General features: G+C 41.5%; 1 protein-coding gene across 2 annotated transcripts in view; it reads left to right on the plus strand.

Annotated features, from left to right (window-relative positions):
- Positions 1 to 3,834: 3,834 nt before the first annotated feature.
- The window catches only part of mybl1 (v-myb avian myeloblastosis viral oncogene homolog-like 1), a 62,766-nt gene continuing 50,562 nt past the window's right edge, over positions 3,835 to 16,038 (plus strand). For both annotated transcript variants that reach the window (XM_072254493.1, XM_072254567.1), the window contains exons 1-3: positions 3,835 to 4,084; positions 12,486 to 12,591; positions 12,918 to 12,989. In XM_072254493.1, the coding sequence (XP_072110594.1) occupies positions 4,065 to 4,084; positions 12,486 to 12,591; positions 12,918 to 12,989 (198 nt within the window). In that variant the 5' untranslated portion in view covers positions 3,835 to 4,064. The remainder of the gene's footprint in view (positions 4,085 to 12,485; positions 12,592 to 12,917; positions 12,990 to 16,038) is intronic.

Consider the following 16,038-nt stretch of genomic DNA (forward strand, 5'->3'; position numbering starts at 1 on the left):
CACCTCACCTCACCTGACCTGAAGTTCTTGTCTCGCCTTGCATTGCCGGAAGTCTTGCCCTGTCTTGCCGGTAACTCTTGCCTCGCCTGGCCTCAAGCCTGAAGACTCCAGCCTCATCCTGCCTGCCAGCCAAGTCATGTCCTTGCCTAGTTCTGGGGTCCGAGCCAGAGGCAAGACCCAGGTTCTGGGTCCTTGTCCAGTCCCTGGCTTTGAGTCCAAGCCCAGGCTCCTAGTTTTCTTGTCCAGTCCTGTTCCAGGTTCCTGGTTTTTGTGTCCATGTCCTAGCCCTCACCCTGTATCCTAGTCCTGTCCCTAGTACTTCAGTGTCTGTGTCTTTCACTGCACTTGGGTCCGTTCCCAGCCACCACCTTATGACAAGTATATAGAGTAAAGGGCAGGCAAAAGTGAACATTGGACTGGTGGAAAATGATGCTGGAGCAGTAGCAATGGAGAACAAAGAAATAGTGAATGAACCGAATAAGTATTTTGCATCGGTTTTCAGTATGGAAGACATCAGCAACATACTAGAAATTTGAGTGTCAAGGGGCAGAAGTGAGTGTATTTGTTATTACTAAAGAGAAAGCGATTGGGCAGCTGAAAAGTCTGAAAGTTGATAAGTCACCTGGACCAGATAGTTTATGCCCCAGAGTTCTGAAAGGAATTGTGGAGGCATTAGTACTGATCTTTCAAGCATTGCTAGATTCTGGAGTGACTGGAAAATTACAAATGTTATTGCACTCATTAAGAAGAGAGGGAGAAAAAAGGAAAGAAATTATAGGCCAGTTGGCCTGACTTGTGTTTTGTAAGATATTAAGAGTCCATTATTAAAGATGAGATTTTGGGGTACGTGGAGACACATGATAAAATAGGCTGAACTTAGTATTACTTTAAGGAAAAATTCTGCCTCAAAAATCTGTTGAAATTCTTCGAGGAAATTAGAAACAGGATAGACAATGGAAAGTCAGTGAATGTTGGATGTCCAGTCCTTATATACTTCCATCCCCCATCAGGAAGGTCTCAAAGCTCTACGCTTCTTTTTGGATTCCAGACCTAATCAGTTCCCCTCTACCACCACTCTGCTCCGTCTAGCGGAATTAGTCCTTACTCTTAATAATTTCTCCTTTGGCTCCTCCCACTTCCTCCAAACTAAAGGTGTAGCTATGGGCCCCTGTATGGGTCCTAGCTATGCCTGCCTTTTTGTTGGGTTTGTGTAACAATCTATGTTCCATGCCTATTCTGGTATCTGTCCCCCACTTTTCCTTCGCTACATCGACGACTGCATTGGCGCTGCTTCCTGCACGCATGCAGAACTCGTTGACTTTATTAACTTTGCCTCCAACTTTCACCCTGCCCTCAAATTTACCTGGTCCATTTCTGACACCTCCCTCCCCTTTCTAGACCTTTCTGTCTCTGTCTCTGGAGACAGCTTATCCACTGATGTCTACTATAAGCCTACTGACTCTCACAGCTATCTGGACTATTCCTCTTCTCACCTTGTCTCTTGCAAAAACGCCATCCCCTTCTCGCAATTCCTCCGTCTCCGCTGCATCTGCTCTCAGGATGAGGCTTTTCATTCTAGGATGAGGGAGATGTCTTCATTTTTTAAAGAAAGGGGCTTCCCTTCCTCCACTATCAACTCTGCTCTTAAACGCATCTCCCCCATTTCACGTACATATGCTCTCACTCCATCCTCCCACCACCCCACTAGGAATAGGGTTCCCCTGGTCCTCACCTACCACCCCACCAGCCTCCGGGTCCAACATATTATTCTCCGTAACTTCCGCCACCTCCAACGGGATCCCACCACTAAGCACATCTTTCCCTCCCCCCCCCTCTCTGCATTCCCTACACAACTCCCTTGTCCATTCGTCCCCCCCCATCCCTCCCCACTGATCTCCCTCCTGGCACTTATCTGTGTAAGCGGAACAAGTGCTACACATGCCCTTACACTTCCTCCCTTACCACCATTCAGGGCCCCAAACAGTCCTTCCAGGTGAGGCAACACTTCACCTGTGAGTTGACTGGGGGGATATACTGCATCCGGTGCTCCCGATGTGGCCTTTTATATATTGGCGAGACCCGACGCAGACTGGGAGACCGCTTTGCTGAACATCTACGCTCTGTCCGCCAGAGAAAGGAGGATCTCCCAGTGGCCACACATTTTAATTCCACATCCCATTCCCATTCTGACATGTCTATCCACGGCCTCCTCTACTGTAAAGATGAAGCCACACTCAGGTTGGAGGAACAACACCTTATATTCCGTCTGGGTAGCCTCCAACCTGATGGCATGAACATTGACTTCTCTATCTTCCGCTAGGCCCCACCTCCCCCTCGTACCCCATCTGTTACTTATTTTTATGCACACATTCTTTCTCTCTCATTCCTTTTTCTCCCTCTGTCCCTCTGAATATACCTCTTGCCCATCCTCTGGGTCCCCCCCCCCCTTGTCTTTCTTCCCAGACCTCCTGTCCCATGATCCTCTTGTATCCCCTTTTGCCTATCACCTGTCCAGCTCTTGGCTCCATCCCTCCCCCTCCTGTCTTCTCCTATCATTTTGGATCTCCCCCTCCCCCTCCCCCTCCAACTTTCAAATCCCTTACTCACTCTTCCTTCAGTTAGTCCTGACGAAGGGTCTCGGCCTGAAACGTCGACTGTACCTCTTCCTAGAGATGCTGCCTGGCCTGCTGCGTTCACCAGCAACTTTGATGTGTGTTGCTTGAATTTCCAGCATCTGCAGAATTCCTGTTGTTTGAATGTTGTTTACTTTGATTTTCAGAAGGCATCTGACAAGGTGTCACATATGAGGCTGCTAAATAAGAAAGGAGCTCTTATCCTATTAGATACCTTCCTCTGAGCCCTTTACCCCTTTTATCCATCCACTCCCAGCCACAACCACCCACCTCCCCATTCACCTGGTCGCACCTATCAAATCCCAGCTTGCTCTCCTTCTCTTGTCCTCACCTTCCGCCACCAACCTTTCCTGTCTTGATGAAGGGTCTCGGCTCAACCCTTCCAGCCAGTCCTCCGCTTTTTCGCTGCTTTTCCTGAACAGTGTTAGTTAGTTCCTGAGGCATCTCTTTAGTTCCTTTTCCTGCAAATTTACCATTACGCCTCAGGCCCAGTGAATGGAACTGAATGAAATAGTGTGAAAGCAGCAGAACTGATGGTTTGGAACTAGATGGCCGTGGATTGTCGTGTATGAGCATTAGTATTTCCGGAAGATGAGAAGGAAATTGCTAAAAGTTAATTCCTTCACGATCTCATCACTGAAGCAGCTCTCTGCAACTGAGTACAGCTCCAAACATCGCTCACTTGGTAGGACGGAAAATAAAAGAAGCAACAGGATGAGAGATGTTTCGCGGGGTGGGGGGGTTATATTTTATGGAGACACAAGAGACTGGCGAATGCTGAAGCAACAAATAGCCTGACTAACACACACAAAAAACAATCTGGGGGAACTCAGTAGGTCGAGCATCTGAGGAAGGAATGAGCGGTCGACGTTGCGGTGGAAACCTTGCATTCGGAACGTATTCAATTTATGGAAAAACTTGCCCAAGTGCCGAGGACTATACGGGCAGCAGCCCACAAGATGGCACTGCTGCCGATCATTTCGCGCCCCGACAAGCAAAAGTGTGCCAAGGCGCGAATGGAACTACAATGACCAAGATGCACCGCGGCCGCAGCGCCGCTCGGTACCGCCTCCCGCCATTCACGCTCCAGTTCCTGCGAACACCCGCCCACCCGGCTGGTTTCAAGCCTATGAACGGCCGGGACGCGTGCGCACATTCAAATGCTGTTGGCGAATGTTTGAGAGGGAGGCTGGCGCGAGATTTGGCGGGACATAGAAACGGAGCCGGAGCGTGAGAGTGTCTACGGGGAGGGCTGGCGGAGACACGGCGCCCGGGAATATGTTGACTCCACTCTTGGCACTGAGTCAGCAAGCAGTGACCCTTGGCCAGCCGGTGTCCAGCGCCACAGCGAAGTGATTATTAAGCGCCGACTTCGCCGGAGACCCGGCGTGAGTGACTGTAGGTACCGGGGAGAAGTGCTTACTGACAGTGATGGCCAAGCGAGCTCGGAGGTGAGTGCGTAGCCGGCGGCTTCTCTGTGATCGGGGAGGAGTCCCTACTCCTACACCCAACGTCTCCTCTTCATTTTTATGCCAAAGGAGTTGCGCCTGCTGCCAGCTGTCTTCGGCAAGTTTTAGTGACGCTGCGACGTCTGCACAGTCAGAAAAAAAACGCAGGATTGTTTTTTGATTCTTATACCTGCTGTATTTTTTATTGCCAAAGGGGATTTTGCATTCAAAACAAATCGTTCAAGGACGCTAACCTTTGCCAGGAAAACCGCTGAAGTCAAAGGGCACTAGGTGTAACGCGCCAATTTGGTTAAATGTACTTCTGTAAACACTTTAATCTGTCACCCATATGTCCTTGTACATAAGAGTTTGCCACATCATACATGACTGGGCGTGCTGTATTACATCGTTTTGAAACCGATCAGCGGACTCCGCCAAAGTAAAATCGGGGAGAGCTGCCATTCTTCAGGGTTAGTTGAAATTGTTTCAGTTTTTAGCTTTCTGGTATATAGTCGGGTTGAACGATCGGACGTTTGCGACAAAATTAGATTAGTGGATTGGAATGAGACCAAGAGCAACTAGATGGACCATTTTCCAAGAGAAATCTCGGTGCATCCCTCTTCAGAGTTGTATCAAATGTATTTTTGAAGTTCGTTGTTTTAATAAACAACAGTTAAGTGGGATACAGTATTGCAAAATAAGTCGCAGAAATTCCATCTATTTTGATTCGCGGATGTTTGTTATCCCTCCTAAGTGATTAACTGTCCTCAGTCAAAGTTATTTATGTGAACAGTTTATACGAAATTCGCCCCAGCCCCTTCTCCATATATCCAAAGTACATAATCAATATCTGAATAAGTATGGAAACAATTGATTTTCAAAGAAATCCTTGCAAAGTCATCTTCCAAAAAGTTCATATTTTTTAACGATGAATAATCTTTTTGTTTTGTTACTAAGACGGCAATGTGATCACATGATTTTTGGTTTAAGGTTCGCTGAATTAAAATTATTTGTGTGTAATTGGCACCAAACTGTAAAGTGAGGAATCTTAAGAATTTGCCTTAAATCCACTGATTGTTTATTAAATTAAACATTAAATTATACAGTTTTTACAAGAAATAACTTTAGAACAAGGTGATCATAGTGTTGCTTAACCATAGCGATTAGGGTTTTGCTGGTTAGTTCAACAATCAAATGTTTGAAAGGAAGTAGTTGTTCTTGAACCTGATATTGGACTTAAGATACCTCCTGTCTGCTGGTAGTTCTGAAAAAAAATGGCGTGGCATGGGGATCTTTGAAAGTTGTTACTTTCTTGAGGGAGCATCTTCTGTAGACACTGTCAGTGATAGTGAGTGATGTGCCTGTGATACATTAAGCAGTGTCCACTACTCTGTAGCTTCTTACGTTTCTGTGCGTTCAAATTGCCATGCCGGATCATGATGCAACCTGTCGGTATACTTTGTATTTTTTTTCTCTCAGTGTTGCTTTTTGTGTTTACTCTGATAATATCACTTATTTTAAAACCATGTATAGAATTAAATATTTGCACTTTGTGAGCAATAGTTCTGGAAGTTCATCTCGATGGTGTAAAATGTCCGAAAAGTTGGTGTGTGGCGTAAATGTCAAGCACCTTTCAAGTACCAAATTGCGCTCTACTATTAAAATTAAAAGCGGTGTAATAACATATGTTTTCAAACTAGTTTTAAAGCTCATTGCTAAAACAGCTTGCTGGATGAACAGGTTCTATAAGTTAATTTGATCTATCAAAGCTTCGTATTAAAATTCTATTTTTTTGCACATTTTTTGAAAAGTGAATGTCTATGTATACTAATCATATATATTCATAAATTATATTAAGTCAGATGGCTTGTGTTATATTTTGTAACTCCAAGACACAAAACCATTGAAAGAAAAACACGGACCTGGGGATAAATAGTGTAAGTCGTTTCTTTTGTGAGGTGCGCAGTTATGATGTGGTAATGACATATGACATTCGTGTACTTTCACATATGAATTATATAAACAAGAACGAATATTTAATCAAACAATATTTACAATATTACTCATATTACTGAAATGTTAAATACATACACTCCTCCTTGCTTAGCTTGATTTTGAAAATGTTCCTGGTTATCCACACCAGTAACAATGATGTCATCCAGGTAACGCTGAGTAGGCAACCTTGGAGCACATGGTCCATAGCTTTCTGTCAGAGTGCAGGTACAGAGACTACTCCAAAAATCAGCCGATTATAGTGGCTTTGTGAGCATTTATCATGGGAAATGCTTCCATCTCCATCTATAGGTAGGCCTCAGCTAGTTACACTTTGCTGTAGCGTTTTTATCTATATAGATTTACAAGGATATTCTCTTTCCTGGACAGAGGGTATTGATCTACTTTCAGTACTGGGTTGATGGTGCCCTTAAAATCATCACAGATCCTGACAGACCCATTTTTCTAGGTTCCTGGGACTACTGTTGTTGCCCATGGGCTCCACTAAGCCTTGGAAAAAGTTCTTTTAACATCCATGTGATCTAGCTCACTGGCTACCTTATTATAGATCATATGAGGAACTGGACAGGTTTTGTAGATCTTGAGTGTGGCATTTTCATTGAAAACTATTTTACCCGTAATATATTTGAGTTTTGCAATGTCATTTTTGAACATTGCTGTGGCATTACTTTTATTAAATTGACTTTCACTTAACTATTGCAGGAGATGTGGGATGGATCTTCAATCAAGTCGTAGTTGTCTCAGTTAATCATGACCCCACAATACTGGCCTTTTTGTTTAATCACATACAAGCCCAATGTGGCCTGTTAGTTGTTATATTTCACCGTTACATTGTCATTCCCACAAGAGTTATATTTTCTCCGGTATAAGTTCTTAGTTGGATATCTGCAGGCTTCTGTTCAGTATCTTTGAAATGGCATTAAAATTCATTTTGTGGAATGACTGAAATTGCTGAGCCAGGGTCTAATTCCATTTTAATTAATTTGCTGTTCTCTTCTCGTGTAAGCCGAATTGCTTGTCTATTGTTAGTTTTCGCATTGTAAATCTCTTACTCCGTACTGTGTCACTCCTACCATTATCAAAATTTTCATCAACAGCATGTAGATTGTTGCTCTTTTTGAAACTGCAACTTGGCTTTTTAGATTTTTCTCTTCCCTATGCAATCCAATTATTTTTTTTCTAACCAATATGCTCTTTGTATGTGCCCTACTTCGTTGCATTTTCTGCAAGTTTTGACTTTAAACCTGCATTGATCTGGATGTGAGCCCCTGCCACAATGGCAACACAGTTTGTTCTGCCAGGCCAGTTTCTGTTTGGATGTTGCAATTTTGTTCACTTTCATTGCTGAATGCAACTCAATTTCGTCTCTGCTGGTTCCATTGATACAGCAATTTCAACTGTTCTTTTAAATGTGAGTTGTGCTTCAGTTAGGAGCCATTTTTGAATGTTTTCTTGTAAGATTCCACCAACTTAGAACTACCTAGGCTTTACCCATAGCCCTCTGCTCTTCTAAGCTCCATGTAGCCATCCAGGAGTCTCTTAGAAGACCCTTTCGTTTCCGCTTCCACCACTCCTCCGGCAGCCCATTCCACGCACTCACCACTCTCTGCGTTTTTAAAAAAAACTTACTGCTGACATCTCCTCTGTGCCTACTTCCAAGCACCTTAAAACTATGCCCTCTCATGCTAACCATTTCAGCCCTAGGGAAAAGCCTCTGACTATCCACACAATCAATGCCTGTCATCATCTTGTACACCTTTGTCAAGTCACCTCTCATCCTCCATCGTTCCAAGGAGAAAAGGCCGAGTTCACTCAACCTATTTTCATAAGGCATGCTCCCCAATCCAGGCAACATCCTTGTAAATCTGTAAAGCTTTCCGTAGCTTCTTTCGATCATATGCAGTAGATCTCCTCCCTCACCTCCCCACTTCCCACCCCCATACCAGGGTGCGGTACATCTGTAGAATTTTTCAAGTGTTTTAGGTGACAAACCAAAGCTCAAACTCCTAATGAAGTATAACCGCTGTTTTGCCTTCTTATTGATATATTGGGACCAGGTTAGGTCCTTGGAGATCTTGACACCCAGGAACTTGAAATTGCTTACTCTCTCCACTTCTGATACCTCTATGCGGATTTATTTGTGATCCCTAGGCTTGCCCTTCCTGAAGTCCACAAACAGCTCTTTGGTCTTACTGAAGTCGAGTGCAAGGTTCTTGCTGTGACATCACTTAGCTAGCTGGCAAATTTATAGATGGCATTTGAGCTATATCTAGCCACACAATCATCGGTATAGAGAGAGTAGAGCAGTGGGCTAAGCACACATCCCTGAGGTGCGTCAGTGTTGATCGTCAATGAGGAGGAGATATTATTACCAATTTGCACAGATTGTGATTTTCCGGTTAGGATGAAGAAGCTCCAATTGAAGAAAGAGATACAGGGGCCCAGGTTCTGTAGCTTATTGATCAGGATTGTAGAAATGGTGCTGAACGCTGAACTGTAGTCAATGAATAGCATCCTGACATGGCTGTTTGTATTGTCCAGGTGATCTAGAGCTGTGTGAAGAGCAATTGAAATTCTGTTTACCACAGACCTATTGTTATGATAAGCAAGTTGTTGTTATAGTGGTTAAGATGGCCTATGGGATACTTGTCTTTAATAGCCAGGGAACAGAATGTAAAAGAAAAGTTTTACATGGTGATAGTTTATGAAACATTAGTTGGATTACTGCCAGGGCACAGTGCATAGTTCTGGTTATCACATTATAAGAAAGATGGATGTGATTGCAGTGGAGGTTCACCAGGGTGTTGCCTGGTGTGGAGCATTCAGGTATGAGATGGAACTGGATAGGCTTCTTTTTCCTTAGAGTTGATGGGGCTGACAGAGGCCTCTCTTACTGTTCCTTCTCTGTGTTCTCTGCTGCTCTCCGACTCTTCAACCATGTGCTCATCTGGTCCTGCCACGATGTACTCCTTCCCCTCCCTTCATTCTGGCTTCTTCCCCCTTCCTTTCCAGTCCTGATAAAGGGACCCAGTCTGAAACATTGACTGTTTCTTCCTCTCCATTGATACACTCTAACCTGCAGAGTTCCTCCAGCATTTTGTGTGTGTTATTCTATATAACTAAAGTGACTAGGTTTGATGTCAGGTGAAGGTGACTTAAAGAAGTTTGGCAGTAGGGGGTGGGGGGATTTTTCAACCAGAAGGTTGTGAAATATGGAAAGTTAATCACTGATGTATAAAGAACATATGCTGTAATTGTTATTTGGAAGAAATGCAGTTGTGTTTTAAATCACTTTGTTCCACTTTCCTTTGCCCATTTTCACTGTTCCATTTTCCACAGGCTGTGGAAGATGAAGAAGTGAATTGATGAGAGAAATGGGGAAAGTTCAGTAAATGATTATAGAGGGATGGTTACTGTCATGGGCAGTGTGCAGTTGGAACCAGGTTATGATTATTTATAGTATGATTACATCTGTCCATCGGTGATAATTAAGTAGGAAATTGTCAGGATTCACTGATTTGCTTTTCAAGCGATCTATAATCTGTTTAAGGTTGTTACAGATTGGGAATAGACTTCTTTTGGTTCATTGGATTGTGACTGTATTGAACTCATTAAAGGAAGTTTATTTTTATATGTAATATGAATTCAAATATCTTCAGTATTTCTGGGTGTGTCTCTTGAGTGCTGTGGATCAACTTATTTCCTTAACCTCTTTTTAGATTTCAATGATACTAGGATAATAATCATGAGGGTGCTTTATGTGCTCTGCTCTTATATAAATTATCAGTGTATTTGACTTAAATCTCTCAGTCATAAATCTAGGGAATACATAAACTAAGAGCTGTCTGGTAGTCTTTCAGTTTCAACCTCTTTGCCCATCTACATCTCTTAAATTTTACAAAGATGCATTTTTTTGTGTATGATGGCTGAGATATTCTTATAAATAATCATGAAGATTGGAAACTGAATTTGTCAATATTGTTATTGGAATCATTTTAGTTGCTATAATCGGAGGAGTTCTGATTCCTAATGTTTTCAACCTTTGTATCTGTTGTCAATTTATTCCCCCTTGATTACTCCCTTTTGATGTTTTAATTTTGTTTCATTTTAATTTACTTTTGGTTTTAAATCACTCATAGACTGCTGTACTTAATTGGGGGTCTTGAGTGTATTAAATAGAACAATCTGTTTAGCAGATGAGAGAACATTTGCATCTGTCAACAGGATTAGTGTCCTGCCTGAGCAGCAAAGCAAGAGGAATTTTAAAATTGAAAAGGTGAGTTGTGCTTATATAAATTAAAACAGTAGGTCCCTGACTACTTTAATCAGGAAATCAACAGGGCTCCTCTTAAAGTCAGCTTGACTGCTAAGAGCAGAGCTTCAGTATGGAAAGTGACCTCTTTGGAAGGATCATCTGCAACTCAGTTTCAATTAACTTGATACTAATGAAAAATTTATGGACCATTGGATATTGTTGTTGCTTCTTGCAGACTTTCTGATAACCTGAGTTGCAGGTATTGAACGTTATTTTAGTCTCCTGGAGAGCTTCTTAAAAATTTAGAAATACTGAGCTTTAATAGGCCATTCCAATAGTGGAATCCTGCACAGCGCGGTGAGCCCTGCCCGCAGCAACACTGATTAACTACAGTACTAAATGTACTATGTGCAAAGTGGAAGAACTGCAGATCATTCTGCAATCTCAGAACTAATGGATCAGATCAAACCTATGCAATGCCTCTTCAAGCCATTTAAGAACTGATACGTAATGTACCAAAGAGCCTCTCAATACAATTACCCATGGTCATACGAATGATGGTGCAAGCTGTACAGGCTAAATGGCTTGCCCTTCTCCTACTTTCTGTGCAACTGTATCTTCATTGATGGGAAGGTTCAGTGAATGTCAAATGTAGTGAATCTTCAACCTAATAACTACTTGTCCACAACACTAAATCCAAATTAGCTTGAAAATGCATTTTTAAAAAAAAATGCAACTTAATAATTGTACTCACTTCTTTTCTCCCTTTACTATGCTTCCATCACTGAAGGTGATGGCAAATTTCATCATTGGGGCTACCTTTGCTCTAAGGCACCTCAGGATATAGTTCACATTTTCTAGGATAGTTTTAGGAAATGGTATGATGTGGGAATAGGTTGGAAGGGAGGCTTTTTTCCCCCATATGTTTATTGTAAACCTATTTCTCTTGTATGTTTCATTTAATAAATCACTGGCTCGGAGCTTAGCATGGACAGTCCTCAGCTTGACATATGGTTGGGTTAACCTTAGTTTTAGACAGGAAGTGGAGGCTGTACAGTTTCCAATTTGCCCTGCTGAGGTGCTCTCATCCATTGGAAATCTTGTTGGCTGTGAGGTGCAATATTGATTTTTAATAATAACTGCTTAAGTTAATGAGAAAAGACTGGGCATTTCAATGATGTAGATCACTAGGAATGATTGAAAAGATACGATCCAGAAGTTGCTCATTTGAGAAAGATTATATAGGAATGACATGTACTATAGCATATGCTAGTTTGGCCTAAAATGGTGAAGAAACTTTGTTTTTACATGCCTCTCACAATTCCATCACTTTTTCTACTCAGCTTTCAGTGATCTAAATTAAGCATTATAGTTAACAGGGAAGTAAGGTTGAAGTACATGTTCTCCCCATGTTTAAAATGCTCATGATTACGTATGTGCACTTGGGGGACTGGCAGGATGAGCTTTCTGATTGCCACTGGGTTGCAGGCATCCTCTGCCATGTGGAAGCTCAGTTCTGGCACAAGGTTGAGACCACAGTACAGTACAAGTTTTATTTTCATATAGCATGTATGAAACAGTTCAATCGTTTATTCCATTCAGAATACAGGCATTAATATGGATAATAGTTGGGTTGGCCACATTTCTGGCTTTGGAACTGTTTGGATTACAAATAGTTCTGGGGAACAGAACCTTGTCATAACCTGGGGAGGAACTCTACATAATAAGATCAGCTGGTAGTTTGAATTACGAGTAGATTATATGCGTTACTTGTTTTGTTGGGTTTTTTTTCTGTTTGAGTTTTGCATGCCTAAAGGGTTAACCTCATATTGGCAATTTTCTTGTGGATTAATTAAAGCACAATGGTATTGCTGACTTGAAATATTTGTAAATGGATGACAATTTCTATTTATACTTGGTTTGTAATTGGATTTCGACAAAAAAATACTGAGCTTGCTCTGTATAAGGACATCTTCAGAATTCTTTTTTTTTCCTGATGTACTTTCACTTCAAATGTTCTGAGGAGAGGAGGCAAAACTAAGTAAAATGGGTTTCTATTCAACACTTTTATCGTAACTTGTGCTAATTGATTTCAAGGTATAAAATAATATATCAACATCTGTCTTTTGGAAACAGTGAAGATGATGATGATGAACATCTGTTCCAAGATCGTGATTATGTCATCCCTCAACAGAAAGGTACAAAGAAGCTCTGTAAGAAAGTTAAATGGATACCTGATGAGGTAAATCTGTATATCCTAATAGAATGTGTGCATGGCTTTTTGATTTGTAACTTGTAAATTTAGTACTACATATTAAGCTCATAATATTCATTTATCATCAACTCACTACAGGAAATAATTTTATTATGAATCTAATTTGACCGCAGTGTTAAACTGTTGAAAGACTAAAGGTGTAACCTGGTTCCTTTTTGAATTATAATGTTTATCCCATTTTACAGATGCTTTTGCTGGATTTTTAAACAAATCTTGATTGTGCTAGTTTCTACCATAATCACTGTAGCTTTCATCTACTAATTGGAATTTTATTTTTACCTTGTGTTAAGCAGGATGAGAAGTTAAAGAAGTTGGTAGAAGAACATGGAACAGAAGATTGGAATTTCATTGCTAGTCATTTTCATGTAAGTGATTTTCCTCTGGAGTTGTGAGGCACCAGCTCGACTATTTATATTACTATGCAGCTAATGTGTGTTTTGTGAATTGATGTAAAAGATTAGGGATCTGGTTAAGTATTTCATGGGTGAAGGTATTTGGGGATTGGTGAGGGATAAGAAATCTTAATCAGGAGGAGGATCTGGGGCAATGTTTATTGGAATAAAAAAATATCTTTGCTTGCAATGCTTGGCATTTTAGAGTTTGGTTTTATTAAGGCTGCTGCACCTATGACCTCCTGAACAAACAAATTTTGCATCTGGAAGGCAAAAATAGATACAGTGCCTTGAAAAATTATTCAGCCCCACAAATATTTTCATATTTTCACTGTCTCAGTTTCTGAATGTAAAGTATATTGAAGTAGGAATTTTTGAGTTAATCTACAAAAACACTGCATCATGGTCAAAACAAAAAACAAATTCCAAAATCCAAAAAAAACCCAAAATTGTGAGGTTGAAAACGAATTTTATAATTCCTTTATAATTACTATGCAAACTTTCCTTGGGCACAATATATTATTACCTTATTAACTCACCCAATTTGTTGATGTAGAAAATTGGAGGATTACATGTTTTCAATGAATACATAAGAGTAAATGCCCCCTCTCTCTGTTCAACAGCATGATAGATTTCCAACAGACCAAACCAAAATGAAGAAATTATAATAGAGAAGCACAAATCTGGGGAAAGGTGTAGGACTATCTCAAGGGCGATGAGCATATCTTGGAGCTCAGTGTAGTCCATTGTGAAAAGGTGGGGAAAGGTGGGGAAAAAATATGAAGCCACATTCACACTGCCTAGGTCAGGCCATCCCTCTAATCTTAGTTGCTGGAGAAGATTGGCATTTGTAAGGGAGGCTACTGTAATGCCAACAACAGAAGTCAGTGGTTGCAACTGGAGATAAAGTTCATGGCTTTCTCAGGCAGGGGTTCACAAACTTTTTTATGCCATGAACCACTACCATTAAGCAAGGGGTCCATAGACCCCAGGTTAGGGACCCCTTCTTTAAGGCTTTGTACTAAAAGGGTTTTTATGGAGGAATGGCAAGGAAGAAGCCCTAGCCAAAAGAAAAGAAAGACATTGCAAAGTGTTGCTTAGAAGATACTGTAAAGATGTAGAAGGTCTTGTGGTCGGAAGAGACAAAAGCGAACTTTTTGGCCTCAACACTAAGTGGCATAAATCTAATACTGTGCATCAGCCAGGTTACACCAGAGCTACTGTAAAGTATGGTGGAGGTAGCAGCATGCTATGGGGATGCTTTTCAGCAGCACGACCTAGAAATCTGATCAAGATTGATGGGAAGATAAATGCTGCTAAATGTCAAGTGAAATTTATTGTCATTTAACTATATACATGTATACCAGTAAACAAGACGGCTCTCCAGACCAGGGTGTAAAGCACAGTACTACACACAGCATTTGTAATACAATAACTTGAGAAAGTAAGAATTAAAAACTGCAAATGAATTAGATAATAGATAAACGAAGTAAAGTGCATAAATTAAATATTATCAAGCACAGTACAAGTTATCCAGTGATACTTTGAATGTGGTGCAGCAGGGAGCTCAGAAGCCTAATGGTCTCAGGGAAGATGCTGTTTCCTATTCTGACTGTTCTTGTCTTTATGCAACAGAGTCTCCTGCCTGATGGTAGAATGTTAAAGAGGATGCTGGATGGATGGATGGGTGGGATCCTTGATAATGCTAAGGGCCCTGTGCATGCAGCGTTTCTGATAAATGTTCCCAATGGATGACCCTATAATTCTCTTGGCTGTTTTTAGGGACTTTCAGTTCAATTTCTGCTGCTCCCATTCCAGATGGAGATGCGGCTTGTCAGGATGCTCTCAATGGTGCTCCTGTAAAATTCAGTTAATCTGGGGGTTGGTACCTAACTTGCCTCAATCTCCTCAGGAAGTGGAGGTGCTGCTGTGCCTTCTTATTCAAGGAGGTAATATTGAGAGATCAGGTGAGGCTTGTCCGTGATCTGAACTGCCAGGAACTTGGTGCACTTAACTTTCTGTACAGAGGACCCATATATGTGCAGAGGGAGATAGTTCTTCTGCACCTTCCTAAAGTCCACAATCATTTCCTTGGTCTTCTCCCCTTTCAGACTTGCATTGTTGTTTTCACACCAGGCCACCAGATGCTCCACTTTCTCTCTGTACTCGGACGTATCATCGTTGTTGATCAGACCAACCACTGTTGTGTCATCTGCAAGTATGATTTGAGCTGAATCCTGTGACACAGTCACGCGTCAGCATTGTGCGCAGCAGCGGCTGAGCACACAGCCCTGGAGAATGTCTGTCCTCAGCATAATAGGAGAGATCCTGAATAAAAACTTACTAGCCTCTGCCAGAAAGCTTAAACTGAGGAGGAAACTCATATTTCAGCAGGGCACCAACCCAAAGCACACTGCCAGAGCAACTATTGAGTGACTTCAAATCAAGTCACTTGATGTCCTCAAGTGGCTCAGCCAGAGTCCAGACCTTAACCCGAATGAACATCTCTGGCAAGACCTCGTGATTGCTGTTCACCATCGCTTCCAACTAACTTGGTACAGCTTAAATAATTTTGGAATGGGCAAATCTTGCTCCAACACGTTGTGCAAAACTAATGGAGAGGTATCCAAAAAGACGACTGGCTGTAATAGCTGGTTCAACTAAGTAATGAGCAAAAGGGGATGAATACTTTTGAACTGCTGACATTTCAGTTTTTTAATTTTTACTTTTTCTTGCTTTACAATTTTCCCCTATTTTGTGTGTGTGTGGGGGGGGGTGAGTGGAGCATATAATCCACAAATAAAAACTCTCAGTTAAATTGAGTTTAGTAACGCTCAGTAATACTCACTTATGTGAATAAAGAGTTGGGTGCTGAATAATTTTACAAGTCACTGTATTAGCCATACAGGCAGTGTAACATCTACATCATTGGTTGGAATGACAGTGTTTGTTGCTTGCATTTATCCAGAATGGTGGTACACCTGGCTGGAAGTTATTGTGTGCATCTCTTAAGGGCATACGT

The sequence above is a fragment of the Mobula birostris genome, chromosome 1, assembly GCF_030028105.1.
Source record: "Mobula birostris isolate sMobBir1 chromosome 1, sMobBir1.hap1, whole genome shotgun sequence".
Lineage (NCBI taxonomy): Eukaryota > Metazoa > Chordata > Chondrichthyes > Myliobatiformes > Myliobatidae > Mobula > Mobula birostris.